At 39.7% G+C, this 20,951-nt stretch overlaps 1 protein-coding gene across 1 annotated transcript in view; it reads right to left on the bottom strand.

The window, feature by feature from the left end:
- ntrk2a (neurotrophic tyrosine kinase, receptor, type 2a) overlaps positions 1-20,951 on the bottom strand; it is a 308,857-nt gene that overhangs the window by 147,270 nt on the left and 140,636 nt on the right. The window contains exon 12 of the mRNA XM_063068820.1: positions 19,803-19,991. Within this exon, the coding sequence (XP_062924890.1) occupies positions 19,803-19,991 (189 nt within the window). The remainder of the gene's footprint in view (positions 1-19,802; positions 19,992-20,951) is intronic.

Genomic DNA, 20,951 nt, shown 5'->3' with positions numbered 1-20,951 from the left:
AGTTGAAGCAGCAAGTACATTCCTCCCCGGCCCTGACCCGCTATTCTTAATGAGAGCCAGGGACCAGCAGAAAACAGGGTAGACTACAGCTCAAATCTTGACCAAAGTGTTACACTGAGTGGTGATCTGTTCTGCAGCTCTGAAATTGCAGGGTCCGAATGAATAAAATCTTCATTTTAAAGTGACTGAAAATGTTTTAATAGACATCACAAAACGTGATAAAAATACCTGACAAGTTACTAAATCAGCCACAGCTATGGCCTTTTCCATGCTGGGATTACTAGCTAGCTCTTTCATTCACTGCGATATGTCATTTCAGTCCAGCAAATTTCTTTTAAATAACATTTTATGTTTATTATATTCTTAACTAGGTTGGTTATGAAATAGTTTATAGCTTATTGCTTCAAAATTCAAAATGTGTATTAAAATAGGAAGACAAAATATAATGGAAAATGTATACATATTAAATGTTACTATAATATGTATCATTACTTTTTTTTAAATAGGAGGATTTAGCTGCAAAAATCAGAAAGAACAATGTTCTTCCTTCCATGATTGAGAGATACTATAGAAAATAAAAAAGATCATGCTAATGGCTAGCTGGTGGTGTCTTGAGTCAAGAAGCCCATTTTAGAAACAGCTTCTTCCCTTCTGTCATCAGATTTCTGAATGGTCCATGAACCCATGAACATTACCTTGCTATTCCCCTTTTGCACTATTAGTTACTTTATGTATTAGGCTGTAATGCTGCCACAAAACAACAAATTTCATGAAACATCTCTGTGGTAAAATACCTGATTCTGATTCAGTGACGATCTGAGGTCAGAGCTGGATGCATTTCTCACATGATACCTCAGCTTTATGACAACCACAGCTGCTGCATCGAAAGCAGCAAACCCCAGTCAAAGTGGTGACAAATGGTTTGCTTTCTGTAATGTTAATTAACATTAACAGGGGATTAATTGTGCTGGAACATGGTGACTTGTAGCGAGCTGCTCTCTGGAGATCTCCTCATTACTTCAATGATAATCGTTCTACTCTTTTAAATCCAAATTCTATGTCTCTAAAATGGCCTTGCACCTTACTGTTCACCTATTACACCTTGTCTGTACACTATATTCTGCATTTTGTTATTGCTTTCCCTTTTACTACCTCAATGCACTATTAGAATGAAATGATTTATATGGATGGCTCGTATAAAGAATATTTCACAGTATTTTGATACATGTGACAATAATAAACTGATTGAACAACTTTAATTTAACCCTCTCATACTGAATCAATTAGTTATGTTTCCGAGGCAGTTCATTACCATTGTGCTGTTCCAATTAAGACCAAGTGGAAGACCTCAGAAATAATGACATTGCCATCGCCACAACCATTTAGACCATAGAGGAATGGGATGGCCCAGAATTAGCATGAAAGTCCCAGTAAATAGATCAGTGCATGTTATGCAGAATTATAACCAAAGGCAGCTATTATGGAACGATCTGATTATAGATTATATTTTCTTTTTAAATATAAGTGCCAGGAGATTCAAGAATGTCCTAGTTAATGGATACATATCCTATTATACTAATCATCTCACTACCTGTATGAGCAAGAATGGAATGCAGACTAACTCTACCAACTTTTTTTATTTGCAGCATTTGCTTTTTAACCTGTTCAGCAACTGGCCTTTCCCCTCAGCTGTCCTACAGGTTGAAGAAGATAGGTTACTCTTGAATAAAAATATCAACTTCCTAATTAAATTTTTAGGAAAGACTGAAAAAAATGTGAACAACTTTCAATGAAAACTTGTTTGATATTTTCAGTCTGAATATTCCCACCACTACTAGTAAATATTTTTCTCAACATTTTTAATTTTGAATTTCAAAGTGGAGTGACATACCAGCAAGTCTCAACATAAAAATGAAATAATTTGCCTAGCTTTTGAGAATTTAAAGGGTCTTCTCAAAAAACAAACATATTTTTCTCTTTAAACTATATGTCAATAATGAAGCCTAAGACAATGCTACCTCAAATCAACAGATCGTTTCACCTTGATAGGGGTATTTGATATGAGAATGGGCAGAGACTCCACCTTTGGAAATTGGAATTCATGTGTCATAAACACAATTCGAGAAGGACAAAATTCTCATGTAGCATTAGGGTTAGCAAGGAATTCAGCATTCCCACTGATGACTTAGAAAACTTGTCCACAGGCAAGCAGTTCAGATAAGGTGAATCAAGGGTGGTGTAGTTACCACAAAGAACAAAAGTGAGCCCACATCACCGAGATTCTGCTCCAACTTCCCGTTGGGTAACGAGCTGTAGACACTGCCTCACCCATTACCAAGGGCCGTTTATCATATTTCCTTTCATGTGTCCAGATATTGAATAGGCTTAAACATACAGCAGAGGAGTTCCCCCTCCTCAACACACACACACACACACACACACACACACACACACACACACACACACACACACACAAACACACACACACACACACACACACACAATGTTTCCTATTTGCTAAAAGTATGCTTGAGGTTTGGTTTTCAAGTTGATCTTTTCATTTTTATTTTTGTTACGTATTTTAGAACAAGCACCTACCCTTGATTTTTGTTGGTTCTAAGAAAAAAAGAGGTTTCCTTTTGTACCAAAAAAAAGGTTTCCACTTACAGAATTTAAAACAAAGAAGATGGAAGGGTAGGATTATATTCCAAGGAAAATAGTACTTTAAATATTACTGGTATCACCATCCCATCAGACTAGCTGATTCAATACAGATGTCCTTGTAATAAATTGTCTCACTGAGACAATGCCAGTAAATGCCAGATTGATTGCAAGTGCCCTTGACATCAAAGTACCATTCAACACAGTAATATTAAGGAACGCAATCAGAACTTCAGTCAATGAAAGTCAAATGAACAACCTATCACTGACTGGAATTAGGAATCTGGAAGTGTTTACTGGAGACCCGTTGTATCTTGGGACATTACTGCAAGAGCTTCTCTAGAAATCATCCTTTGCGAACCATCTTTTGGAATTTAGAAGATTGAGGGGGGATCTGATTGAAACGTATAAAATCCTAAAGGGATTGGACAGGCTAGATGCAGGAAGATTGTTCCCGATGTTGGGGAAGTCCAGAACGAGGGGCCACAGTTTGAGGATAGAGGGGAAGCCTTTTAGGACCGAGATTAGGAAAAACTTCTTCACACAGAGAGTGGTGAATCTGTGGAATTCTCTGTCACAGGAAACAGTTGAGGCCAGTTCATTGGCTATATTTAAGAGGGAGTTAGATATGGCCCTTGTGGCTACGGGGGTCAGGGGGTATGGAGGGAAGGCTGGGGTGGGGTTCTGTGTTGGATGATCAGCCATGATCATAATAAATGGCGGTGCAGGCTCGAAGGGCCGAATGGCCTACTCCTACACCTATTTTCTATGTTTCTATGTTTCTATCTTCAGTGATGATATAAATGACTTACTGTTATAAGAACACAATACTATATTAGCCTCTGCCGGGCTGCATTAAAACCTTGGATACATGTTTCCATAAGCCAGCTGGTGGCGTAGTGGCATCAGTGCCGGACTTCTGTGCAAAGGCTCCCAAGTTCGAATCCAGCTGGCTCCCCTGGCACGCTTTCCATCCGTGCTGGGTTGAGCGCCGAGCTAGCAACTCGACCTCGTAAAAAGGAAATTGCCAGCTACAGAAACATCAACAACAAAAAGTTGATGGCCTATGCGCTCTCGTGCATTTAAAAGGCAATTTCCTTTCCATGTTTCCATAGCAGAACCAATTTAAATAACATTTTACTGAATGTCTGCATTCACAGATGAAGTCACAGAAAAAGATCTACCAGATCAGACTAATTGAGGAGCTTGAAGAAATTAATATTTGTGAAAAACTAGTATGGGAAGATTTAATGGGCATACTGGGTTAGTAAATCCCCACAACCTGAGAATCTTCATCCAAGGGAAAGGAGGAGTTTATATAGAAGTGGATGCGCTATTCTGGAACAGTTCCCAAGGAATAAAGGCAGCAAAATAAGCCTATAATTTAAAAAAGGACAGAGAAAACAGATAACTGTAGGCAGTTAGCCTGATGTCACTAGAAGGGAAAATGCTGGAACCTATTAGAGAGGAAGTGGTAGCAAGGCACTTGGGAAATAATGATAAGGTCAGGCAGAATCAACGTGATATATGAAAGGGAAATCAAATCTGTCAGAGTTTTTGGAGGAAGCAAGTAGCAGCATATATAAAGCTGAACCATTTGATATGGTTTTAAAGAACTTACTGCTTTGGGCCATCGTGTACGCATCTGTATAATTAGTCATATTGAATAATGACATGCAAGTATATCTTAAACATATTTACAAACTTCTTGAAATTTATGATCAATGATGCTCAACCATCTATCTCTTAAAATATACCTTTCTGAGTTGTTCCATTGGTATGATTTCTCTCGGATGACTATGGGTTCAGATCCCATTACAAGGCCAGATGACAGTGTGAGATGTGGGGAAGATGTTGAGAGGCCTCAGAGGGTTGTGGACCAGCTAAGTGAGTGGTAGTCTGAATACAGCACGGAAAAATGTAAGGTCATCCACTTTGATTGAGAAAGTAGAAAGGTGAATGATAGGAAATTGAAAAAGGTTAGTGTTCAGTGGGATCTGCAAATCCCTGTTCATGAATCCTGCAAATTTAGTATGCAGCTGCAGCTAATAATTAGAAAAGAAAATGGCATAATGCCTTTATTGAAAGATGATTTAAGAATAAGAGTAGCATTGCTTTGGACCAATTATGCACAGCCAACGTAAGACCATATCTGCCATATTGTTTATAAGTCTGGTCTCCTTACAAAGGAAAGGATTTACTTTCAATTAAGGAAGTGCAACAAAGTTTCACCTGGTGAATCTTCAGGAAGAAATTAAGTTGGTTGTGCCTACATTCTCTTGAGTTTAGTGAACTAAGATGTGACACAGAATTAATAAGAGGCGTAAAATGTTGACGTTTGTCAAGCTGGTGATACAGAATCAGAAGGTGACAATCTCAGAATAAAGGTTACCCATTCAGGACAGAGGCAAAAGGAGGATGGTAATTTTTTGGAATATGCTATAGAAGAGATTCATGGATGTTCATGCACTAAAGTGTATTCAAGACAGAGATTGATAGGTGTTTATCTATTAAGAATTTATTGGGCCAGTGCAGGAAAGTGATGCTGAGTTAAAAGATCTTTGAACTAATGGATTAGGCATGAAGAGCTGAGTTATCTACGATTGCATCTATTTATATTCTTATGTTCTATGATTACATCACAACTGTCTGGTAATATTAATACACAAGCACTTCCTTCCTAGATCGAAACACAACATTGATACTGAGTTCTGCTAGCATCAATATTTCAGAGAATTGGAAAGCTGAATGCTATCAACATTATTAATCCAAATCCTGCGTTACTCAACACCTAGACAGCTGGAAGAACTCAACGGACCCAGCAGCATCTTTGGACGGAGATGGACAGTCCAGAAGCAGGATCTTAATCCAAAACATCAACCGTCCATCTCACTCAATAGACACTGCCTGAGTTCCTCCAATTCTTTGTGTGTTGCTCCAATTTCCAGCATCTGCTATCTCTTCTGTCTCCATCTGGTTGGACCCAGCTTACTGCCCCAAGTCATCATTCAGCAATCAGCTGAAGTGTATACAGAAAGTCAACCTCACAGCCTTTTAAGAAGCATCTGCATGAGGGCTTGAAACACTAAGGCATTGAAAATTATGGATCAGTGTTTGTAATAGAGATTAATGTTGAAGGTTGGCAGAGACACAAAGGTCTGTTTCTTTTTCCTTTATGACTCTATACCTATATGATTCTATGACCTATGTACCAAGGATAGGTAGCAAAGCAGACCAAAGCTTCAGCAATGAATGCACCTTGAGTGGGTCAGTTCTAAAGCTCTGTCCCCCTTCTCCCCGAACAGTTTGGTAGGCTTTTGGGGGAGGCAAGACCAGTGGTAGAGCTTTGTCGTTTATCAGAACCTGGAAGACTTTTTTTTAGCTTTAATGTATCTCTTCTGTATGGGGCCACTTAAAAACCTACGATGGATTTAATTGACAAGCAAAATAAATATATTGAAAACTAAAGTTAATTAAATAGCAAGATCTGCAGGAGGAGTCGCGAGAATGGAACCCCAGGCAGTGGTATGCTCCTCTTGCATGATGTGGAAAGTCAGGGTGATCTCCAGTGTCATTGATAACTGTACCAATGAGAAATGCAACTGCCTTCAGCTCCTCACTGACAATATTAGGGAACTAGACTGGAGCTGGATGAGCTACAGATCACCTGGAAGGATGAGGAGTTGATAGGTAGGAGCTACAGAGTGGTAGTCACACCTAAGTTGCAGGTGACAGGTAGCTGGGTGACTGTCAGGGGAGGGAAAGGAAATAAGCAGAAAGTGCACAGTATCCTTGTGGTTGTCCCCCTCAAAACCAAGTATAGCACTTTGGATGCTGTTGGCAGGAGTAGGGAGAAATGACCTACCAACAACCAGGTCACTGACAGTATGGCTCAGAAGCGGAAGGGGAAGAAAAGTGGTGTTGCTAGGAGATTCAACAGTTAGAGGAACAGACAGGAGATCACATGGGCATGAAAGAGACTCCTGGATGGTATGTGGCCTCCCAGGTGCCAGGCTCAGGGACATCATGGGGTGCAATGGGAGCATAGTGGTTAGCGTGACGCTACCGCAGCACAGGACATTGGAGTTTGGAGTTCAGTTCCAGCGTCCATTGTAAGAAGTTTGTCCGTCCTTCCTGTGAGTGCATGGATTTCCCCGGGTGCTCCGGTTTCCTCCCACATTCCAAAGATGTTCCGGTTAGTCGGTTAATTGGTCATTGTAAATCGTCCTGTGATTCATCTAGGGTTAAAAAGGTAGGTCTCTGGGCAGTGTGGACCATTTAGCAGGAAGGGCCTGCTCCACACTGTATCTCTAAATAAATAAACCCCAGATACATCCACAGCATTCTGAAGAGGAGGGAGAGAAGTCAGAAGTCATGGTATATATCGGTACCAGCACTATTGCTAGGAAAGGGGATGAGGTCCTGAAGACCAAACATAAAGGGAAGCTAAAAAGCAGGACCTCCAGGGTGGTAATCTCCGGATTGCTGCCTGTGCCACACACCAGTGGGAGTAAGAATGTGAATGGTGTGGTAGATGATTATGTGGTTACAAACTGGTCCAAGGGGCAGGGGTTCCAGATATGTGCATCACTGCGATATCTTCTGGGAAAGGTACGACCTGTACAAAAGGGAAGGTTTATTCCTGAACTCAAGAGGGGCCAATGTCTTTGTGGGCAGGTTTGCTAGAGCTGTTGGGTCGGGTTTGTCAAGGTTGGGAGGGAAATGGGGACCAGAGTGATAGGTCAGATGATGGAGCAGTTGGTGTAAAGATTCAATTTGTGCAGAGACTGTAAGGAAAGATAGGCAGTAGACAAGGCATAAAAGCAGTCAGTTAGAAAGGTTAAGATGTGTTTATTTTAATGCAAGAAGTATCAGAAACAAGAGTGATGAACAGTGCATAGATCAGTACCTGGAACTATGATGTTGTGGCCATTACGGAGAATTGTCTGGAACAAGGACAAGAATAGATGTTGGATGTTCCGGGATTTTGATGTTTCAAAGGGGATAAGGAGAAAGGCTAAAGGAGAGGTGGGGAAATGGCATTGCTAATCAGGAATAGCATCACAGTTACAGAAAGGAAGAGCGTTGTGTCGGAATCATCGATTGAGTCAGTGTGGGTGGAAGTCAGAAACAGGAAGGGAGCAATAAATCCATTGGCAGTATTCCACAGGCCCCTCAATAGCAATACAGACCCGGAGACCCTGAGGCAACAGTAATACAGACTCTCCTGGCAGTATTCTACAGATCTCCAAATAACAATAAAGACCCTGAGCCCCTGAGGCAATTGTAATTCAAACTCTTCTGGCAGTAATCTACAGGCCCCTCAATAGCAATACAGACCCTGAGGAGCAGATCAGCGGGCAGATTTTAGAAAGGTGCAAAAACAAGTGTTGTTGTCATTGTCTGCAAATTCCCTCAAATTAATTGGCACCTCCTTAGTTCAAGAGGTTTAGTTGGGCAGAATTTGTAGGTGTGTACAGGAAGGATTCCTAACATGGTATGTGGACAAGCTGTCGAGAGGAGGGGCCATGCTGGATCTAGTACTAGACAATGAACCAAGTCAGGTGTCAGATCTCATGGTGGGTGAGAATTTCAAAGACTGTGACTACAACTCCCTGCTCCTAGCATAGCCTTGGACAAGGATAGAAAAGCATTTAATTGTGGGAGGAATAATTATGATGCTATTAAGCTGGAACTTGAGAGCGTAAATTTGGAACAGGTGGTTTCAGGGAAATATCCTCCAGAATGAGGGGTCACAGTTTAAAGATAAAGGGGAAGCCTTTTAGGACCAAGATGAGGAAAAACTTCTTCACACAGAGAGTGGCAAATCTGTGGAATTCTCTGCCACAGGAAACAGTTGCCAGTTCATTGGCTATATTTAAGAGGGAGTTAGATATGGCCCTTGTGGCTAAAGGGATCAGGGGGTATGGAGAGAAGGCAGGTACAGGGTTCTGAGTTGAATGATCAGCCATGATCGTACTGAATGGCGGTGCAGGCTCGAAGGGCCGAATGGCCTACTCCTGCACCTATTTTCTATGTTTCTAAATGTGGTTTGTTTCAGGAAAATTTGCATGGGATTCTGGATGGGTTTGTACCATTGAGGCAGGGAAAGGATGGAAGGGTGAAGGAACCATGATTGACAAGAGATAGGAAACATCTGGTCGAGGGAAAAGGAAGCACTTTTAAGACCAAGGAAGCAAAGATCAGACAGGGCTCTCGAGACTTAAATGGTTGTCAGAAGGAGTTTCAGAAGGGAGCTAGGAGAGCTAGAAGGGGACATGAGAAAGCATTGCTGAGTTGGATTAGGGAAAACCACAAGGGTGTTCTACGCATCCGTGAAGAATAGGGGGATGACTAAAGTATGGGTAGCATCAATCGTGGAAAAAAGAAGAAATATGTGCCTGGAGAATAAGGAGTAAGGGGAAGTCCTTAATAAATACCGTGCTTCAGTATTCACTAGTGAGAGGGATCTTGATGAACGGGAGGACAGTGTAGAACAGCATAACATGCTGGAAAATGTCAAGATTAAGAAGAGGCAGTATTGGAACGTTTGAAGAATATTGGGATAGATAAGTCCCTGGGGCAGACAGGTTACTACAGGAAGTGAGGGAAGAGGTTGCTGTGCTGCTGGCAATAATCTTTGTGTCCTCACTGACCACAGGACTAGTCGCAGAAGATTGGAGGGTGGCAAATGTTATTCCTTTGTTCAGGAAAGGTAGAAGGGATAACCCTAGGAATTATAGACCAGTGAGGCTTTACTCAATGGTGAGAAAACTATTGGAGAGGATTCTTAGAAACAGGATTTACAAGCATTTGAACCAGTCTGATTAGGGGTAGTCATTAAAGCTTTGTGAGGGGCAGGCCATGCCTCACGAGCCAGATTGAATTCTTTGAAGATGTGACAAAGCACATTGAAGAAGGTAGTATAGCGGATGTGGGTTTTGGTAAGCCATTTGATAAGGTTCCTCGTGGCAGGCATTGGATCTAGGCTGTGTGGGTACAGTATTGGCTTGCCCATGGAAGGCAGAGGATGGTAGTACATGGAGAGCATCCTGCCTGGAGGTTAGTGACCAGTGATGTTCCACAGGGATTTGACTGGGCACCTCTGCTCTTTGTGATTTTAACAAATCATGTGAATGAGCAACTAGAAGGGTGGGTTAATAAGTTTGAAGATGACATAAATGCTGGTGGTGTTGTGAATAGTGAAGAAGGTTGTTGTGGACTACGTGATGTTAATGGGATGCAAAGCTGGGCTGAGAGTGGCAGATGGAGCTCAACCTGGAAAAGTGTGAAGTAATTAATTTTGGATGGTTAAATTTAAAGGCAGAATAGGGGGTTAATAGCAGGATTCTTTGCAGAGTGGAAGAACAAAGGGATCCTGGGGTCCACATCCACAAGTCACTCTAAGTTGCCACACAAGTTCATAGGATGGTTAATAAGGCACATAGTGTATTGGTCTTCATTGGCAGAGGGTTTGAGTTCAAGAGTGACGTAAAGTTGCAGCTCTATACAACTCTGGTTAGACCATACTTGGAGATTTGTGTTCAGTTATGGTCACCTCATTATAGAAAGGAGGCTTTAGGGAGGGAGCAGAGGAGATTTGCCAGGATGCTGCACAGATTAAAGATCATGTCTATGAGGAAAGGTTGAGCAAACTAGGGCTTTACTCCTTGGAGCAAAGGAGGATAAGAGGCAACTTGCTAAAGATATAAAAGATGATAAGAGGCATAGACAGAGTGGACAGCCATAATTTTTTTCCCTGGGGCAGCAATGTCTATTATGAGAGGCCATACTTTTAAGGTGATTGGAGGAAAATACAGGTGGTTTATTACACAGGTAATGAAATTTGCAAGGAATGCACTGGCGGGGATGGTGGTAGAGGTAGACACATTCGGGACGTTTTAGGAGACTCTTAGATAGGCACAGGGATGAAAGAAAAATGGAGGGCTGAGTGGCAGGAAAGGGTTAGACTGATATTGGAGCAGGTTGAAATGTTGGACATGGGAGCGCATGGTAGCGTAGTGGTCAGCAGGACCCTATTACAGCCTGGAGTGCTTCTGTAAGGAGTTTGTACATTCTCCCCATGACTGTATAGCTTTCCTCCAGGTGCTTGGTTTCCTCCTACAGTCCAAAGATGTACCTGTTAGTAGGTTAATTGGTCAATTAAATTGCCCTGTGATTAGGTTAGGGTTGACTAGGTGGGTTGATGGGTGTTGTGGCTCAGTGGGCTGGAAGATCTTGTTTCTCAATGCATTTCTAAATAAATAAATTAGATAGTGGACTAAAGGGCCTGCATATGCAGACCTGGTCTATGTTCTAACAGTAGAAAGAACTAAAAAGCTAAGTAACTTATTTTCTTCCTCATAATCTCTAAATTCTAAGCTTTGTCCTAATTAAAGATGTGAAAGCCAGTGACTCTGATTCAAATTGTTGGCACTTGTCAGCAGGACTCACCCAAAGAGGGTTTTGTTACAAAAGCAGGACACATGAAAGGTAACATATGCCTATGGACTCAACACCTAGTTCTTTAGAGTCAAGAAGGTTTAACTGAAAAGCATTCACCATTTCCTTGTACTGATAATGTCATCCAGGTCAAACTAATCCACCTAAATGGCAGCTGCTCACCTAGATAAGGGAGCAATTTTATGCCTAGTCCAAAGATGTTAGGAAGATGAACACCATGTGGAAGAGAAAGAGCAGATCGAATGGAAGTCAGAGGAGAAATTGAAGTCAAGAGCATTGAATACATGAGTCAGGACACATGAAGAATTCAACCTTCAAGGACAAGAAATGGCAGCTGGACCGTTGAGAAATAACGTTGGGGGGAGGGTGGATATGCTTTGATATAGAACCTAGGTCAATGTCAATTTTGTGACTCTACTCACTCTTCAATGGATGAAAAATCGTGGTGTCCAATTTCATGTGGGTACCAAATCGCTGACAGTTCCTTTCTGCATTTACTCTCTCTTACAATCATAAGCCTCAAAATAAAGTCACACTGAGGCAGTGAATACCATGACCTCTGCACTGTGTAAAGTCAGGACCATATGTTTCTGATCAGGAGAACTGTGGCTGCAAGAATAAAATGCAGCACATAACAAGAAGACGATTACAGACGCCTGCTTTTAATCAATTATTTTTTGAGTTGTGCATTCAAAGTCAAAGTCAAAATAACTTTAATATTAAAGTGCATATTTGTTACCATATACCACCTTGAGATTCATTTTCTTGCAGGCATTTATAGGAAAATAAAGAAATACAGCTGAGTTTATGAAAAACTGTACATCAATAAGAAATAAGTCAATGACTTGAAGGAAACTAAAATTTGAATATTTTGCCTTTGATTTGTTGACAATGGGTTTAAAGAACATTAGGGTGATATTGATCAAAACTGTTCCCTACAGTCAACTTTATTCTCTCAAAATTCATTAATCTGCAGTAGTCCTTAGTTTAGTTGGAACTTTCCTAGCAAAAGTAATAAAACAGAGTATTCTAAAAAGCAACTGAGGACTTTTTTGAAATAATGTAATAAATTGATTTTGTGTAAAATATTGCCTTTGCACTGATTCTTTCTGCTGTGCAGTCACAACGTTAGTGAAATTCCTTTTATCTTCTCATCATCAATAACAGCTCTATATACCACTGTCTCCACATGTTTTACAGACAAATTTATCAAGCCAAGCTCACTCTTATTGGCATATTAAAACAGGGAATAATTAGATAGCCTTCAGACTCTGGATAATGCAGATTTTTACCCTAGCCTTGCCACAGTCTGAAGACGCAGTGTGTTCATAGAAAGCTTACACTGCCGTTATAATTGTGTTGAAGCAATCAGAGTTGTGCAAGGATACGTCTGGTACTCTCCTTCCACCATGTAAGTTGGACTTCTGTGTCATCTCAATGCTCTTTCTCTAATTCGAGTGGTTAGGGATCAGTGATTCCCATGAGTCAGTGAAGATGTTACATTTTTTCCAGGTGGCTTTGAGAATATCTTTGATTTGTTTCCTTCATTTGTTTGTTTGTTTGTTTGTGTTTTATCCATTGATCTAGAAACACGGCACAGTAACATGCTCGTCCAGCCTAACAAACCCACACCACCCAATTACACCCATGTGACCAGTTAGCCTACTAGCCCATAAGTCGTTGGAATGTGGGAAGACACTGGAGGCAACCAAATGGTCCTGGGGAAAACGTACAAACTATTTGCAGGCAGTAGTGAGAATCAAACCCTGATTGCTGATGCTGTAATAGCATTAACACTAACCGTTGCACTACCGTTCTGTCCCAATAATTAAAACAATTATTTTATTGGAACATGCAAATGTCTTACAGATAGTGGCTGGAATTGAAACTGATTCACTGGTGCTATAAAGGATTATGCTAACAGTTGTAGTTTGCCGGGATTAGTGTCTGTTTCAGTGTAGGGCATGCAAAAGCCCCAGCCTCCTCAACAAGACTGATTGAGAGTGATTAAAGCCACAATGCTGGAGATCCTTCCCAAAGAGAGGACACCGACCCTAACAATGAACACGAATGGTTTAATGGAGACACCAGAGCTCACCTGCCTTTTTTTAGGTTGTCCGCATTTCAGAAGCGTAAAGGGAAGTAAGAATCACTTCTGTTCAGTAGACTGTGAGCCATGTGAAGAGTTTGAAGTGTTAGTCTTAAAAATTATTTCCCTCAAGCAGCAAAAGCCATGCTGGAGCTCCAAAGGTAAAGGTAAATTTCATCACCGATGTCCGTCTTAGCAGAGAGGAGACTCCAGAAAGTCTCCTTTTCTAAGGTCTCGTTGTGGACATTTAATGTTAGGATGCATTGTCTAGGTCAGTGGAAGTCCAGTGATTTTCAAATACTTCCATGAACAAGTCAATGAAGATTTGGAGCTTGGCTGTCAGTTGCATATACGTGAAAGTGTTATCTGCATAGCGCACCTCAATTGCTTCGGTAGGTCTGTCCTTAGTCCAGGAGTGGTCGTGATGTTGAGTGAACAGCTTCCTATTCTACACTCTCTACTGTCTCAAAACCATGTGATAGGCACTACTCTTACCACTGCTTACAAAAGCAATAGAAATTTTCAGCAAGAAACAGCTGAGAATTTTGATTATAAAAGGGAGAATAACAATATCAAAATTGGGGAGGGAGGGACAGCTTTATTCCTATTCCTGGATAGCTTACATTGCAGTGTGTCTTTCATTGTGCTTAGATGTCTACTTGTTGTGACTCCTTAAATCTGTTGTTGCTGTTACAGTGTTTTTTGGGGTTAGTACATATAGCAAATAACTTCATCAACTGACTTCAGTCACCACTCTTCAGATTTGAATATGAACTGTGGACTAAATCTAACTCGCAACTCTGAGCAATAGGTTCCTAAGAACTGTGAACAAAGTTAATTGGAAGACACCACAGTTAACTGGAAGACCAATAATTCTGATTGAAATCTGTTATTTTTTATGAATTTGGGTGTCTGTAGTAGTGGTGCGAAAGAGAAGATGTGGGTGTGATGTGTAGCTCAAAGAAAGCATTGTAAATATGGAATTGTCCTGAATTTTTCTTTCATCTTTAGCAATATAAAGTGTTATGTAGTGTTGGGTCAGGCAGGCCTATTTCCTCCAAAAAGAGTCTCAACATGAAGCCTACTGTGTCTCATTTTGTTGAACAAAGAGACTACTTCAGATCTACCAGTACTTCTCTCCAATGACTTAGTTTACTTGACAACAGTTGCCTCTCTAAACTGTGCCTTTTTCTAACAAACTCTTGAAAGAAAGAAGTAGGCATAATGCATACAGCATTGTGAGCTACTCTGTCTCTTAGTAAGAACATGACTAATCTTCTGCCCCATTCATTCTCATCCCTACCACCATTCCCTGATTTTCCTTGTATCCAAGACTCTGGTCATCTCAGTTTTAAACACTGAAACATTCCAACAATTTCAGTCTTGAATAAAACAACTCAACATTTCCTGTTAAGGATTATCCCACTTGCAACATTTAAATGACTGATTAACTTTATCACCAATGTTCCTTGTGACTGTGAATACACTGTATTATCTTTCCTCTATCTCTCTTTTAGCTATAATAGAGTTCTTCAAACAGCTGCCAATGCCCTGAACTACCCAATCCCTCTGAGACACAATAGAAAAGTAAGGGGGTGGGTTGGGAAGATGAATGGGTAGGATGGAGTGAGAACAGGCAAATAAATTAGCAATCAGAAAAACCACAGCCCTTATTTTAGCTGGCGACAGTTTCTGAATGACCCTGACCTTAAAGATTCAAAGGCAGTTTAAATTATGAATGAAAAATATTGCATTTTTAAGAAACTCAAAACTTGTAAAAGCAAATGTAAACATGTTTAAATACACTTTTTAATGGATCAAAGTAACAAATGTTTTCTTCCACTGAAAATGATTGGGTAACATTCCTGCAACAGGTATAATATGGCCCAAATTATTTTTATGGTTTTCTTGTGGTGAGTTGTGAAGAAAACCTGCAAGTTCACATTCCCCTGCTGGACCCCAGTGAAGAAAACTGACAAGTTACACAGTTGTCAGCAGTTAAGTGAGTACATTTTGACACTTCCCAGGCCACATCTACAGAAATAATTTCTCTTCCCACTCCCACACTGACAGCACAGCCCATTTAAGAGACCAGAAAGTACTTTTCAGCTCACCTCTGAACTTCTTCACCTCTCATCTACATCGTGCCGCTTTGTGGTCTTGCCCACCGAAATGACATGTACCTCAGGATGTTCACTGAGCTGCAGTTCCATTTCTCCACTCTTAATGTGTCCACTGCCTCTGTCTTAACTGACAACTTGCCTGATATCTGGTCCTGAATTGCCTGCGATTTCTCACAAAAGTCTGGCCACTTGATTAAATTCTTCCATCTCCTTCTCCTCCTTTGAAACACAGCTTAAAATTCAAATTCTCTCACCAGGATATTAGTCGCCCAACCTATTACCTTGTGCTTTATTTTGTTTTTCATTGTTACAGCTACTTATTTATAAGAGTACTTTGGAGCATGTTTCTAATTTTAGAGGTAGGCCGCTGTGGGTGGTGGGGCTGCAAAATAGTCATTGTGTTTACCCTCATAATGGTCACTACACTTCAAAAGTACCAGTGTTTGAAGCTCTTCGTGCTGTTTAGCATGGCAAAACCACAAAAAAAGTGTTGTTTCTGGAAAAAAAATCTAATAGGAAGCTATGTCGTATTAATTTAGTTATCTAAAGATACAGCGTGGAATAAGCCTTCCTGGCCTTTCGAGGCACAACTCCTGACAACCCTGATTTAACTTTATCCCAATCACAGACCAATTAACCCACCCAGTGCCTCTTTGGACTGTGGGTGGAAAATGGAATACCCAGGAAAACCCATGCATTCCACGGGGAAGTCACCCAACCTCTTTGCAGAAGATGCCATGATTTAACTCCAAACTCTGAGCTGTAATGGTGTCATGGTAACCGCTATGCTGCCTTGAATACTTTCTTCACAGAAACTCCAAAGACTCGCCACATTAAAGTGACAGAGTGACATAACAGTGGAAAACTAATTGAATGCAAAGTTCATCTAACTGATACAATGCAAGTCATAACTATGGCTGAGATTAAAGTTGATGTGATCACAGAGCTTCAAATCAACAATCAAGTACTGTTTGATATTTGTTCCTGTAGTTCATGAAACCAAAAGTATCCATTATCTGGATGACAAGCTTGTGATGACTCTTCTCCAAGATAAATTGTGCAGATGACTGAGAAAGTATGAATGCACAATACCTAGGATATCCAAACTTTGGTAGATCTTAGCTTGACCTATTGAAGAACATATGGAGTTCAAGCTACCATGTGCAGTAGAATTTTGTCTGCAATCTCCCACCATTTCAAACAGTGGGCATCATGGGCAGTTTGAGAGGGGCTGCTCATGCTGATCAGAGCATAGGTGAATTGGCGAGCAAGAGTTAGAAAGTGAATCATCATTGTTTGAAATGGAACAGAGAAGGTGCCATGTCCTTGTTGGGAGTTGAAAGTTAACAAAAGCTTTAGAGACTTGGAGAGGTCAAAGGTCAAAATGTTTCAGCATGCTTATTTAACTGTGACTGGGCATTCTGCACTCTTTTCTCTGAGTTAGAAGTTACTGGGTTCAAAGGGAAGAGTAATCACAATATGATTACATTTTTACGTTGTGTTCGAGAGAGATTCAATTCAATCAGATACCTGATTTGCAATTTAAATGAAGCCACCAACATAGATATGGAAAGTGGAAAGTGGAAAATCAGAATGAAGCATTTGCCAACAAATAAGGAAAAGCAGACATTTATAGAAATATTGTGTAACTTTCAATGATTGCATGTTCAATTGAGGAAGAAAAACTTCATTGCATAATTTATACATTTTTGAGTAGGTAAAGATATCATTCACAGTAGATTAATAAGAGACTAATATAGAGAAGAAAGGAAGTAAATCCGAGGATTGGTAAAATATTATAAGCCAACCCGAAGTAATAAAGAAAACTAAAAGAAAACCAGAGAAAACCAGATAAAATATATTCTTAAAAAAACATTTTCATTAGAGCTTCCTCAGCTGTGCAAAAAAAAATCTGTAGCAGGAGCCAATGTAAGTCCATCAGCAGCTGAGCAGGGATAATTTATAAATATGAATATAGGAATAGCTAAGTCATTAACAAATATCTCATATCTGCCAAAATAAACATCAGAGGTAGTGAGAGCCAATGTCAGTAAGGCACTTAAAGCAATTCATAATAGTAAAGACAGAAGTAGTGAATAAAATTTTTAAAATGACTAATCTACTGGACCTTTCAGCTTGCATCAAGTGCTGATGTTGTCTATGTCTAGTGATATTTTCTAAAGTTCCCTAGATTCTGGCAGAAATTCAGAGAGTAGATGTAAAATCACAATAGGAGAGGGAGAAAAACATAGGGAACTCTGATCCAGTTAGCTTGATACTAGTTGTCAGGAAAGTACATCGTTTAAACATGTGAATAGGAAATGTTCATGGGGAATGCTAATGGTTGTAGTCCAGTGTTTTCTCACACACCTCTGAAAAAAAATGCTAATGGAAATTGATTTTCCCAGAGTAAGGAAATTTTATGCACATTTCTGGATGTCTCAGCCTGCTGAGAATTTTTTTCTTGTTCTTGTTCTCTGGCCTGATTTTTATTTTCCCTAGCATGGTTATCCCAATATTAATGTCAACAGTAGTGTAACAGAATAGATAGATACAAACACAGAAACAACAATGTCAAACTACTAAAGCTATTGAACTGTTCAAGAGTAGTTAGGTCCATGCTAAATATTTGAGTTTATTTTTAATAGCATTGTATCAGAAATTAAAAAAACACATTCAACATACTGCTACCCCTTTAAAAAGGAGTAATCTATCCTTTTGTTGCCTTGGTAATTAAGACCAGGTGTTGCACAACATCCTGTTCAGTTTCTTGAATTATTCCACTGTGGGAGAAAACCTTTCAAGTAGTAAAGCAAAAGAAATTAAAGAAATAGGTATGACACAAAAAAGTTAAGTTGTTGCCTAAAAGGATAACAATATATATGGTAACATACCAGCAAAATAAATGTTGATTGATTCTGCAGCATGAAGTAAAATTTAGACTGAATCGGCCTTCCACTGACAGTTTTGCACGCATCAGAGGATAACAACAACTGTCTTTTCATCAATGTCAGAATTTCCTAACATGTCTGGTATCACATTTGCTTATTTGAATGTATTCAAAACAGAGCATTAAAGTAAATTGACAAATTAGATTGCATGGCTCATTTTATAATAAAAGAATGTTACAGCACAATAAAAATGCTAAAATGTCCATATTTACTTATCCCTGCCCTTTTCATATTGTACCAAATTTGTGAACTACCATGTTTACTACCAGACTTCTTGTTTTATAGAGCCACAAGTCTTGTTTTACCATTTTTAATATACCAAAAATTAGCCGGTAAAAATACTAGCAGATTCCAGAATCTCCTTCAGGTTAGGATGAGAAATGGATTAACTCTCAGAAAAGCTCAGAAGCTGGTGTGTCTACAACCTAGCAAAATTTCTGCAGTCCTGCTGGAGCTGTTCTCTGCACTAATACTAGGTTAGTTTTTAAATGTCTCCTTGATGACATACCATTGTGTACAACTAGTGAAACATCAGAATGGTGATTATTTCAATTATGGAAGTGGCCAGTTTAGTGGACGGAACAGAAGTTTGGAACAGGCAAAAGAGAATGGTACAATATGGGCCAGGTCCTTCACTTCATTGTATCAGCACCGAGCACAATACTAACCTAAATTAAGTATCTTTTGCCTGTTCATGATTCATATCTTTCCATTCCATGCATCCTCTTGTGTCAATCTGAAAGCCTCTTTGCATCACAATCATATCTGCTTCCACCACTGCCCTTGCAGTCTATTTCAAGCACCTACCAATCTGTGTAAAAAACTTGCCTTGTATATCTCCTTTAAGTTTTATCCCATGCACCTAAAAGGCATGTCCTCTAGCACTTGACATTGCTACCCAGAGAGAAAGAGACTGCCTGCCTTGTCTCTGCCATTCATAATTTTAGAAACTTCCTTCAGATCTCCCCTCAGCCTCCAATGCTCCAGAGAAAACAACCCAAGTTTGTCCAACCTCTCCCTGGAGCTCATATCCTCTAACCCAGGCAGTATCCCCATGAATCTGTACCATTTCCAAAGAGCACACAGTACTTCTGTAATGGAGTGACCAGAACAGCACACAATACTCCAGATGCAGTCTAACCAACATTTTATATAGTTGCAACGTGACTTACCGCCTCTTATGCTCAACATGTTGGCCAGTGAAGGCAAGCATGCCATATGCCTCCTTTACCAGCTTATCTCTGGCATAGGAAAATATGGACTTGGACTCCAAGATCCCACTGCACACCAATGCTTTTAAAGGTCCTACCATTGGTTACGCATTTCTAAGATACTGTATACTTTTGAAACTAGAATCTCTAGTGGATATAGTAGTTAAAAATCTTCCTTTATTTCGCTTATATTTCACTAATCTCAGGTAAATTGCACTGAAAAAAATCATCACAGCCTGGCAAAAATTCCCATTCAGCAGAGACGCATGCATCCATTTACATTTTGCAGAATGTTGGTACTCACATGTATCGGGTTTGAGTAAACCGTGAGAATTCCTGAAGTACTGTGGATTTTCGATCACAGGGATCTTTGTCATTCCAATGACAACTGCATCAGGTCCGCCTTCTGAAGAGGACGGAGTGTTGCTGCCATTAGTTACATGATGCAAAGGACTAGCTGAATCATCATCAGTGCTAATTACTGAAGAAGGACCTAAAAATATTTTACATGTATTAGAGTTAAATACATAATGCAAACTTTTCAAAAACCACACCCTCCCTGCACATTAATATGAAGAACATACATCAATTAACCCATCCATCTGTAAATTTTGGAAAGTTAAACTATGGATTTAATTTAGAGGATATCTTTACTAGTTAAAATGTAAATACTAGTTTATGAGATATTCATTAACTTCCAAGAGCAACATAACAAGAGTGTTTTAAAAGTTAAACTGCACATTTTCCCCACCAAAACACTTGAAAGAATCCTTTGTGTAATTAGTAATAAATGCATTCCCATGTGTATTGTTAATTTTCTACAGCATGTTCTTAAATCCCATACGTGTAAACTAAAAAAATTCTGAAACTGTTCTGCAGAAATGGCAACTGACCCAAAAAATTGGAAACTCAAAACACAGATCTGAGCAAAGCCCATCAACGTGGTCAGAGCCTTATGCTGGTTAAATAAACATAATATTTTTTATTCACTTACATTTCGTGTTTTGGATTTCATATCAGAATCTTTTTTTTGCGAAAACTAAGTACGTTGCATATAACACAAATGACACTGTTTGAATATTGGCTTATGTTGATCAAAGATACAGGCACACATGACATGGATTCAGAATACAAGGACAGCAGCAACAGATTCTTTGAAGTAGATTTAATTATATCTGAAGAGACAGGCATGGGTAAAATATAGTTACATTACGACTAATGGTACATTAGAAGGACATAGGAACCTGGGAAGATAGGGACAAGATTGGCCATTTAGCCTAACTATCAAGTCACTCGAAACCCTTCAACATTAAATGAGATGATTGTCGATTTGTAGTTGATTTAAGTCTGTACACATATCTTCACCTCCTAGTCAAATATCATTTGCCGTTTATAGAAGGGTTGACTTCACCTAGAGCCATAATAGGTAGGAATGAGAGAATTTTACTCATCC

Source organism: Mobula hypostoma, chromosome 16 (assembly GCF_963921235.1).
Source record: "Mobula hypostoma chromosome 16, sMobHyp1.1, whole genome shotgun sequence".
In the NCBI taxonomy this organism is placed as follows: domain Eukaryota; kingdom Metazoa; phylum Chordata; class Chondrichthyes; order Myliobatiformes; family Myliobatidae; genus Mobula; species Mobula hypostoma.
Note: the sequence above shows the minus strand (reverse complement) of the source record. Positions and strands in the feature narration are given on the sequence as shown.